Source organism: Python bivittatus, unplaced genomic scaffold (genome assembly GCF_059951505.1).
Source record: "Python bivittatus isolate LINGU-HERP-01145 unplaced genomic scaffold, Pbiv_v1 ctg000650_np1212, whole genome shotgun sequence".
Lineage (NCBI taxonomy): Eukaryota > Metazoa > Chordata > Lepidosauria > Squamata > Pythonidae > Python > Python bivittatus.
The window spans coordinates 1,829,751-1,841,283 of record NW_028277093.1 but is presented as its reverse complement, the minus strand read 5'-3'; the positions used below and the strand labels follow the sequence as shown (position 1 = coordinate 1,841,283).

General features: G+C 45.2%; 1 protein-coding gene across 1 annotated transcript; it reads right to left on the bottom strand.

Annotated features, from left to right (window-relative positions):
• Nucleotides 1-206: 206 nt before the first annotated feature.
• LOC112542887 (vomeronasal type-2 receptor 26-like) lies at nucleotides 207-6,000 on the bottom strand. The gene is made up of 5 exons (XM_088151202.1): nucleotides 5,848-6,000; nucleotides 4,810-5,613; nucleotides 4,043-4,273; nucleotides 2,476-2,602; nucleotides 207-1,132 (listed from the first exon to the last, which is right to left on the bottom strand). Exons 1-5 carry the CDS (start codon nucleotides 5,992-5,994, stop codon nucleotides 207-209), a joined length of 2,235 nt encoding a protein of 744 aa, XP_088007328.1. The 5' UTR covers nucleotides 5,995-6,000.
• Nucleotides 6,001-11,533: the final 5,533 nt, after the last annotated feature.

Below are 11,533 nucleotides of genomic sequence, written 5' to 3'. Positions count from 1 at the left end.
TCATTCATATGAAGGGAAGGAAGATTTGTTGCAGTCAAGGAGGTCCTTATAGAAAACAAGAATACAGGTTTCAGAGTTTAATTGTTGTCATTAGCTGTTCCTCTCTGTTGAAATCAGGATTCAGCCTCCAGTTCTCTGCTGCCTAAAATATGGTAATGCTTATCTACAGCCTAGGATGGGTTAACATACATGAAACACTATTGCCATTATGTTGCGTTCACTTTCAAGCCATCTCTTGTTTTTGCCCTCAGCTGTTCCTTTGTATTCAGATTTGGTCTTAGCAAAATAATGTAGCACTTGGGGATGAAGATGAAGGCCAGCAGGCCGGCACTGGAGGCCAAGATGGAGAAGACCTGCACGGCCACCATGTACTTTCCCTTGGTGCTCAGGTAAGCGGGCACGAAGGAGACCCAGACACTGCAGAAGACCAGCATGCTGAAGGTGATCAGCTTGGCTTCGTTGAAGGCCCCAGGGAGGTTCCTGGCCAGGAAAGCCATCATGAAGCAGATGGCAGCTAGGAAGCCCATGTAGCCAAGAGCTCCATAAAACATGGTGACGGAGCCTTCATTGCATTGCAGGATGATCTCACCAGGTTGGGAGTGCAGGTCAGAATCAGGGAATGGAGGAGAGACTCCTAGCCAAATGCAACAAATGAGAGTTTGAATCCCAGAACAAGAAAGAACAATGGAATTGGCCAGAGTCTTTCCCAGCCACCTCCTCATGGTGTTTCCTGGTTTTGTGGCCAGAAAGGCAAGCACCACTGTGATTGTCTTGGCTAAGACCGAGGAGACAGCAGTTGAGAAGACGATGCTGAAAACTGTTTGCCGGAGAAGGCAGGTGGCTTTCCTTGGCTGCCCAATGAAAAGGAAGGAAGTCAGGAAGGAAAACAACAGGGAGATGAGGAGGATGTAAGAGAGATCCCGGTTGTTGGCTTTGACTATGGGAGTTTCTCGGAATTTAGTAAAAATTCCTAAGGCACATCCTACGGTGAAGGAAAAAAATAGGGCAAAGGAAGCTAAAGTGATTCCCAAGATTTCTTCATAGGACAAGAAGCTTTTAATCTTGGGGATACACTGAACTTGATCCTTCCCTGGATACTGGTCATCTGGACATGTGGTGCAGTGGTCTGCATCTGAGAAGAAGACAACAAATGATTTGACTATTAGGTACATACCTTTTCCTTTTCTAGTACTAAAGGGCTCAATGAGCTTTGTAGAACCTCAACATTTCCTGGGGGAGTGGACCATCTATATGACCCCTGATTTTAGGAAAAGAGCTGTTTTTAGTTGTAAAAAAATTGCAAGGAATTTCTGCTGAAAAGCTGCTGTCTCACTTTCTTTAAACCTTTTCTGAGTCTCAGTGTTAAATACTGACTACCATGAAAGAACTGGAAAAACATTTAATTTTCCAGAATGGTAAGAGTTGTATGAAAGTGAAGATGCCTCAAGCAGTTTCGCAAAGCATCTCTCAGGTTTCAACTGGATCCTACTCATTCAGGCTGAATGTCCTGCATATAGATAAATGGTGGGTTCCTTCTACAGGAGAATTGTGGGGAGAGCAAGAAACCTGAGTGTTTCCGTAGTGAAACCCAAAACAGTCTCTCTGGTGATCCAGATGGGATCTTTGCTTCTGGTCTTCAAGAAAGCCACACAAATGGAGCTGTTCAGGAAGAACTTTGGGGGTTCAAATTTGGTCAGTGGGATGCCTAAAGAATGTATTATGTTGGAGTGAATTGGCAAGAGACAGTTGGGTGAAGTGGTTAAGGTGCTGGACTAGGAGTAGGGAGAGAAAGGTTCTAGTCCACCCTCAGCCATGTAAGCTCCCTGGGCAACTTTCAACCAGAATCACCCTCTCTCAGCCCAGCCTACCTCACAGGGTTATTGTTGGGGGGTAGAATAGGAGGAAGGAAACACTCTGTATGCTCTCTTGAGCTCTTGTTTGAAGGGCAAGATATAAAGCTAACAAACAAATTATGAATTCAGAATGTTATGAATTTATTATATTTTGAATTGTGGTTTGAAGCAGTGTCTTCAATATTTGCTTTTAATTGATCATTGTTACGAGTCCTTGTAGAGTGTGGTGGAATAAAACTATACCAAATATGGTCATTCTTTACTGAAAATGTTGCATACAGATATGTGTGTATGTGTGCATGCGTGTATAATTTTTAATTGTTTTGCCCTCTTCCTTTTTTCCTTTTCTATTTTTTCTTCTATTTAATCAAATCAGTCAAACAGAATAGTTAATTTAATGGCATTTTTTAAAAAAAACATAGTAAATAAATTAAGTTAAAAAGTCACATTGCCTTGGGATTGTTTTGGATGCAGAAACAATGGGTTGAAATTATAAATAAATGAAAGCAACAGAAAGGCAAAACCCATTGGTCAATACCCCTGCAGACATTTTATTTCATCCAGAAATACCTGAGTAAAAAATTGTTCAGGTCTGAGGAGCCTTCCCTTTGGAGCCACCCACCTTCCAGAGAGGAGATGGTCCCTTCTGCACACAAGGCACATCCATAGCAGCAGAGAGGCCTTCCTTCTAGCACCACTTTAGTCTGGCCAAGCCGACAGCTTTCAGTACACCTGGACTGAAAGAAGGGCTACCCAAGAACACATTAAGCAAAGAAGATTAAGTGTTGTCCGGAGAAAGGAGTCGTCAAGGAGAAAAAGATTCAATGGGTATACCACTCCCAGGTCGTCTTTAATGCCACCAATGAAATGCAGGTCTTTTTCCTGAAATTAGCTATAGCCATCACTCTCTTTGGCAGCTGCCTGACACCAGAAGGGTTGGAGCAAGCAAGATTCTCACTGAGTCTTCTTTAGCAAGATTTATTGAGAGGAAGGAGATGGGGTTGCAAGAATTTTGGCAACTGAACTAGTTCCCATCTAGAAACAATATATTCAATATACATTAAGTCCTTCCTTCCTTCCTTCCTTCCTTCCTTCCTTCCTTCCTTCCTTCCTTCCTTCCTTCCTTCCTTCCTTCCTTCCTTCCTTCCTTCCTTCCTTCTTCCAAATTGAGAGTGATTAGGAAAAGGGTCAGCACTTTAACAACTGCCTGAGACTGAAAGTGATTCTTTCTGAATGAGATTCTCACAGAGGTCTCTTTAGCAAGATTGGTCAAGAAGAAGGAGACTGAGTTACACAAATTTCAATCAGTGAAAGAAAAGGGAAACTTTCTGCTCCTGAATGGTTGTTTAGAGTATGACTTTTGCAGGCATTGCTAGATTCTGGCCCATCTGGCCCTGAGGGACCGCCTCTCCCCCACTATTTCAACCCATCCCACCCAATCGCACAGAGAGGGCATGCTCTGAACCCCCTTGGCAAAAGAACTCTGACTAGCGGGGTCCAGAAGGCGGGCCTTCTCTGCTGTAGCCCCCGCCCTTTGGAACGTCTTGCCCCCGGAGGGGAGACAGGCCCCCTCACTCCTGGCCTTTCGGAGGGACTTGAAGACCTGGATCTGCCATCTGGCCTGGGGTGGGGAGGGAGGTAATCAGATGTGGGGTTGGCTAGCCCCCTAGAGGCCTGGTGTTGCTTCCATCGGCCTCCTGGATTTTTCCTTTTCCTTTTATTCTTTGTAAATCTGTCCTGTGATCAATTTTGACTGTATATTTATTTATTGTTTTAATATGTTGTAAGCCGCCCAGAGTCCCCATTGGGGGGAGATGGGTGGGGACAAGTTAAATAAATAAATAAATAAATAATCTTGACCTTTTTTTTCCAACTGTGAACCCAGTCAAACTTAGACAAGATAGGCCTGTAGTTTGATCTGCATTGTCTCCCTTATATCCCTCAGTTTTAGGTATTTTATAAAGTAAGAAAACTAAGCATGCTACAAGATACCAAACAGCTAGGTGATTTAGGACAGACCCCTGGAATGTATCTTTATGGTCCAGCCTCAATTGTGGCAATGTCACTGGAAAAGAAGAGGACCCCCATCAACCCGTTCCATCTTCACCTCATACAGATAACATTTCCAGCTTATTATTGAGTTTTAATAACAGATATTGAAAACATAGAAATGAATGGATTTTGCCTACCTGATCAAACTGCTTGGCTCCCATAGTGACATCCTGATTGAGGATGAATTCCAAGTCAGATGTGCCCAGCAGTCTATTGATCTTCCCAAATTTCACTGCACCGAAAGATTTATTGGGAAATGCCACCCAGTTTATGCTTTCAAATTTGGCAGTCAGCTCCCCTTTCTCATCCAAATAGATTCCTTCCATGGAGGTATTGTAGAAGTGGGCATTTCCCAGGAAAGGGTGAAGCTGTAATGTCAGAGGACAGAAGGAAGATGACATAAATATCTGTCTGGATACATCAGTGTGAGGGCCTCTAAGGACTCTAAGTGATGGTCTTAGAGCATTAAGCATGGGACAGAGAGGCACTGAAGGACTCAACAGAAGATTGCTTTCATAAACTATCAGTAGCTTATTGGTCAACCCAGTAACAGCAACCAAGAAAGGTGAATTCTCACTAGCAAGGAAAAGGGATTAGGTTACAGGATCTTGGAAACTAGGTATGCATGTACTTTAGCTCCATCTTTATTGGTAAGAAATCCAGGTGATTCCTCCATGATGCCTCTGGTCCTCTTTTTAACTCTCTCTTGACTGAGCTGGGAGCATTTACCTGTTTATGAAATACGGATCCAATATCCATCTGTTCTGGTTCTGCAACGTTTTTCAAGGGTCCTTTCTGGCTCCATAACTTATCTCTACAGTTGAAATTTTCATCCACACAGTAACTCCATAACTGAACAAGGGATTTGTGTTTTGTAAAGTTAGCTATGAGGAGAAAGGAATACCTGCCATGGTTGAATCTCTTGTAGCTGGTTGTCATCCTGCCTTATCATCTGCAAGGACCTGGAGCCACTTGCCACATTTAAAACTCGTGCCACAGCCTGGACAAGGCTGTAAATAGTATAGCTGTCCAGAGACAACATTTGTTCCACCTCCTCTGTGGACAAGGTTTCCATGGTCTCCTTCTCCTGGCACCTTGTCCTCCCTTTGACTGACAATGCATGCTTTGAATACAAACAGTCAAACGCTTTTCTTCCAAACTGTGTTATAGTGCTGAGTAAGGTCTCATCACAATTCATCCTTCTGTTCCTCTGGATTAAGAAAGAAAAAAACCCAAGGATTTGTTGGGAAGACAGAAACTCGTATGACAAGGATATGGTGAGGTCCCACCAAGCTGTTGTGATCCAAACTTTCCCCACCATGGGTCTCACATACATATTTGCTCTTCTTTGCAAAATAAATATTGTGCCATAAAAAACCCGAATCTCTCCATAGTAAATAAGTACACTGACATCGTTCCATTTCTTAAATTGTTCAGGGAGTAGTTCTTTCAACCAAAATGACAAGGATGGAATGCTTATTGAGAAGGCAGCACAAATTGCATTGCTGGTTAGGATTGGGGGCAAAGTCCTCAAGAAATTCTCTCCATTATCAGTGGCTGGAGCAATCAGGCCGACCCAATTCCATCTGAAATGTAGGAGCAACTTGGCAATGCTGAAATAGACTTGCTGCTCTTTGGGGACCATATGGTAGATGAATGGGAACTGACTTTTATCATTCAGCTCTTCAGAAACCACACTGTAACTGACCTGGTGTTGGAAGGAGGAGATTAATCATCTCAGCTCAACAAGAGTATTTGAGCCATTTTCTTTCCTGCCCTAATATCTCTCCTCACTAAGCACCCTTTGTAATTAAAGAAAGCATGAACCTTGTCAAGCAATGCCCCAAAAGACTTCTTTTTTCCTCATTTTTGAGTCCAAACGCTCCCCTCAGCTTTCTGGAAGAAACTCATGGAATTATATTCTCTTCCCATCACCTAGTACCTGTGGGATTTTGTAGATACTGGACATGATGGAAATATCTTTGGAAATGGCAGAAGCTTCTCCTTCAATCATCGCCATCAAGTTGCTCCTTCTTCCACAGCGATAGTTGGGAACATTTGCTGGACCAGGCGAGAGCAAGTCGGCCATGGAGTCAAAGGTTGTCCTTGCATCATAATAGTTATCATAAATGTCATAGCCAAGAGTGATGTTGGACAAGAGCCTGGGATTTTGGTTGATCTCCTCCATGGCCAAAAGAAAAGACAGGATGGGCCAGTAGGTTGCAAAATTTATCCCTCTATAATAAAGTATACGAGTCATGTTGCTTTTGCAGACGGCATTTTAAAAAGCACATCAAACCCCTAACAATTCAGTGCAGTGTTCTCTTTATGGTTCCCTCCTAGAATGAAGCTCGTGCTAGAAAAAGAACCTTCACTTTGGTTGGGTCTCAGCTGGAGGGTAGGAAAGAATTTCCCTTTGAGCAACAGGCATGCTCCTTCTATTGGGGATGATTGTCCTTTTTCACTGAGTATGCATCTTCAGGAGAGGTGCACCTGGAGCACTGAGCGGGGAGGCGACACCCACTTAGCCAGCCAGGTCAACCGAATCCGCCCTGGTGATTTATGGGGTGACAGATTGCCCTCCCAACCAGAATAAATGTAGGGCCCTTGCATAGAACTCTATGGGGAGAAGAAAAACTTCCCAAATAACTGAAACCAAAAGCAATGGGAGAAGATTTATGAAATGGCCAGGAAGTGCTCGAGAAGCAATGCTGGCATCAGAAGAGACTCACCATATTGACAAAAGCCTGGGATAGCCTTCATGCTGAAAATGATAGTGTGTTGCTATTCCATGTTTTTATCAGTGCTTGGGTGAGGGAGTTGATATAAGGTTTATCTAGTGAGCAGATGACCCAAAGCCAGGTGGGGTGGCTTCTACTTTAGAGGAGGGATAGGAGATTAAAAAAGAGTGAGAGAGAATTGAGCAGTTGGCTGAAACAAATAGGATGGGATTGATCAAGGACAAATATAAGGTTTTGCATCTGAGTAGGATAAATGAAAGGCATAAGTAAAGGATGAAGGAGGCCTGGCTTAGCAGCAGCCCACATAAAAGGAATCCGAGTGTCCTTGTCAATCACAAGTTAAACATGAACCAGTAATGAGAGGCAGTTGCTAAACTATCTTGGAGTGCATTAAGAGGAGCATAAAGCCCAGATCATGGGAAGTCATTGTTCGCCTCTCCTCTCCTCTCCTCTGCCCTGGTCAGATCAGATCAGATTTGGATCTGATCCTGTGTCCAGTTCTGAGACCCACAATTTAAAAAGAACCACAACAAACTGCAAAGGAAGGGTGTGAAGATGGTGAGGAGTCTGGAAACCAACAACAGTTAAAGATTCTGGTGATGTTTTGCCTACAAAACACATGTAACCAAGCGGATGTATGATAGCAGTCTTCAAATATTTTAAAGGCTGTCAGATAAAGGAGAGGCTAGATGCACTCTCTCTTGCCCAAAATGAAGCAGAACCAGTAGGACCAATCTATAAGGAAGGAGGTTCAGCCTAGAAGGAAGTTTCAGAAGGAACTTCCTGACTATTTAAACTGTCAACCTGAAGTTGTGAATCCTCCTTCACTGGAGGTCTTCCAACAGAGGTTAGATGAACATCTGCCAGACATGCCTTGGGAACCTGCACTGGGGAGGTGCTGGCCTTGATGACCATCCAGCCTCCTTAGTGCTACACCCTACGCAAAGAAATATTCTGGCTTAAAACGTTGCACCAATTGCGGGAACATTCTAGCAGCTTTAAAGATGCTTAGAACCGCGCAAAGTTCTAAGAATGGCACCCAGTGATCTGGCAGGCTGAGGTTCCTGCCTCAGGCCACTGATTTTGGAGGTCATGAAAAAACAGCTGATAGTTAGTAATTGCTAAACTGAATGGCTTCATCCATTACACAAGGCAACTGTTTGCTTTGATTGTGGCTTCTGGAACAAGTCACAAGAGTTGCATTCATACAAGATTCTAAGAAAGAACAATACAGATCACTTTATGACGTGCACACACGCATTCAGGTAATTCCAGGAGAGCCTAAAATCAAATATTTGCAATGATACTACTTGAAAAGCCAGTATTGTGTCATGCCCTAATGAGAGAGAGAGGGAGGGAGGGAGGGAGGGAGGGAGGGAGGGAGGGAGGGAGGGATGGACGGATACTGATGTGCGTGTGTGCGTGCGCGCACGCACACACACACACGACTGCCTCCACGGGCAGGATCAAGTAATGTTGGACATCTTTCTATTGCCAGCTGACTTACCCTTTAATTTGTGTAAAGGGAGGCTCATAAAAAACGGGTGGCCTGAACAAAATAGGAGTTATAGACAGGAGACCACCAAGATGATAATTTCCTGGCCTGGACCAACTGAGGGCTTGATTGGCATCCTGGATAAAAGTCAAGAGGCATTTGGGTTTTGGCCCCCCAGAAGTTGCAGATGGCAGCAGCAGCAGCAGGACCAGCTGCAGTTGCAGTTTATACCTGCTGGTAACCAGCAACTCCCTCAGGATTGCAACCAGCAACATGGCCTGCTCTCTTTTAGAAGCCAAAACTGACATGCAAGAAGACCAAGGTGCGGGGTTTTAAGCTTCCTGGGAAAGAATTCAGAACAGAGCCAGGATGCAATGAAATTTCACACAAGCCAAGAGTCCATCTGCCCAGAGACAGGAGTATTCAAGAACTGCTTCTCTCCCTTTGGGTGAAGCCTCAAGCAGAGATTTCATCTTGTTTCATGATGTTTGCCTTCTTGGATCCCAAGGGGATCAACTCCAGAGGAATCCCTCATGCTGTAGCAGGAAGCACAATGACCATGATTTTTGATAATTGCAACTGGGAAGCAGAATGTCTCCTGTGATATCCTGGTCTCTCTCTCACTCTGCATCCAGGGATAGGGGCAGAAGAAAGTTAACTGAGATGGTTCGGTGAGTTTCCATCCACCCTAACTTTAGGGACTTTCATCTAGGACTGGGATTTCTCAAAGCACGAAATCTCAAAGAAATAAAAAGAGATATGAGGGCTATGTCTGAAGTGGATTCTCCATCCAGACATAGCTAGTGGAGCTGTTCTACATACAACCACTGTTTCTTGGATGTTTTCAGAAGAGCATCTCTTTTGTCAAAGCCCACCTGGGTCATCACTTTCCAAGGCACATTTGAGAGACAAGGGAAGGTTACAAATGTTTCCTGGCCAAACGTGTTTAAACAAGAATATGCACAAACTAGCAGAATGGCATCGTGTCCATCTGGGACGTGCACACTCTGCCAGACCTTACTGGATGGGGAGAATGGTGCACTTAATTTGACAATCCTTAAAATCAAAGTTTTACTGAGCAGGCAATGGCATCTAAAATCTCATCTTTGGGCCTCTCCCCAGACCCTCCGCTCAGCATGGATGATGAGCAGACCAACACACTTCTCCAACAGAATGTAACAGCTAGAGAGCACCAGTCTGACCTAGCCAGGGCCCCAAATTTCCTTGTCAGCTAGAGGGAGCCATAGAGATGGTCTTGGAGAAGCTATGTGGAAACTGTTAAAACAACAGCAGGTACAGAAGCATGCTTCAAACCTAGGACAGTATTAGGAAGAGACATAGACTGGTTCCTTCCTGAACTCCCCAGCTTATAAGAGGAGGGCAAGAGAAAATGAGGTCAGGCTTCAAGATACGGTTACAACAGCCAACCTCAATAAAATGTAAGGGATGAGTGGAAGAAAAGGAAGAAGACAATTCCCATGTTGTTACTATGCTTAATCTTGCAATCGGCAGACGTCATTTTATTGCCGACCAAAGAAAGTTGAGAAAGAAGGGAGTCAGTTACGGGAAAGGATGTCCCAGGCAGGATGCGATAAGAGGGAGGCCAAGGAGGCAATAGAAAAAGGCTTAAGGAATGTGCCATATTTAGTCAAAAGATTGCTAAGAGTCTGGAGTCAGCACATGGAATGGGTTAAGTTTCGATGGGTTACCCTTGGTCACTGTAGCAAATATATACCATTTATTTGCTCTGTTTCTTTGTCTTCCTATTTTAAGGAACACACTTATCTTTTGTGCTAGAGAGAATAAATTTTGCTGAACTAAGCTTGGTTTGGTTTATGGAGTCTCCAGGTCAAACAGATCCAGGCTAACGCAAAAAGCCTGGTTATCTGCTCAGCCTGGATTTTTCCTGAACAATGTAGAGTATAATTCTAATCATCCTGTGGAGTCTGTTTCCCGATCTGGTTGACCTTGAAGGGTTGACATCAGCAAATCCATTGGGCACTCTGCATCAGGACCATCTGCAGGGCTGTGGTGAAGAGTGTTCATACTATTTAAGTGATAAAGTCGTTCGGATTCACTTGGAGTTGGACTCTAACCGAGCAGGGCCAAGTAAGGTAACTGAGGCACAGTTTTATTTATCTTTATTTATTTATTTATCAAATTTGTCACCGCCCATCTCACTGAAGTGACTCTGGGAGGTTTACAGCAGAGATAAAATTCATTAAAATAGAATATAAAACAGTCCTAGTAATTAATCACTTCCAAGAAAGGTGGAGAGTTGGCGACTAATTCAAGAGAGCATTGTTAGTGTGAGATTTGCCCCGTTCGACAGAGAAACTCTCGTGACACGTGTGGTTCACAAAGAAGGTTTACTCATGCGTAACGTAGTAGTCACAAGCAAAGCCAGGACTGGCTTGGTACGTTATATTCCCCCCTTCCCGCGCTTTTTTCCCGCCCCGCGATCACGTTGCTGCTGCGGATTATTGGCCCCCCCAATAATCCCCTTTGATTGTCCATGATGGCAGGTTCGGTCAGGGTCCATTGTCCTTGATGGGCAGTCCCCCCCCGGCTTGGGTTGGCCCCTCCCCGTTACGTGCAAGCCCGAGGGTTCTGTGCTGCGCGCGATCTTGTTTCGCTGCCTGCGGCCCCGTTCATTGTTGGCTCGCGCCGTTATCAGTTTATAGTTAAAAGCTTCCGCTGCGGTTTTCCTGTTTGGCTGGGCGCAGGTGGCCCGTTAATTAGCGGCGCTTTCAGTTCCTCTTTTCCTCGCTAGCTACCGCCGGTGGAGTTCGCTGGCTACGAGCTTCCCCGAAGCCCCGTGCTGACCGAACCTGACATACCGCCCCCCTGAAGACAAGTCCCCCTCTTAATTGGGCTACTAGGGTGTTGCCCCCATCTGCCATAACGGTGTGCCTTTCCTTGGCTAAGTCACTTATAGGATGGGTCCCCGAAGGTTCTCCTTCCCCTCCTTCCCTTCCTTCGCCGCTGCGCACGTCGAGCAGCTGGCCACGTACTCCCTCGTATCCCTCCGGAGAGACGGCCACCAGAACTGTTCACGCAGGAGGTGGAAAGTCCTAACAAACCCACAGTGTCCCGTAGTGTCCTCGGTGTGCCCTCTCCGGAGCACATCCACCCGGCAAGCTTCTGGAACGTAGAGCCTCCCCTTGTGCTCCCAGCAGGTCCCTTGTTTTGTCAGGGAGTCCTTGTTGTTTACTAACCAGGGGTCTCCCTCGCTCGCCTCTGTACAGCGCCGCCTCAGCTCCGGCTCGGCTCCCTTCCCCTGCTTCTCCCTTGGGGGTTGGGCTCCGCCTTTCGCCTCCAGCTGGGTCGTCCTTGTTGGGTCCCTGGATTCGAGCGGCGGCTCCCTCAGTGTCCTACAACCTTCCAGGTTC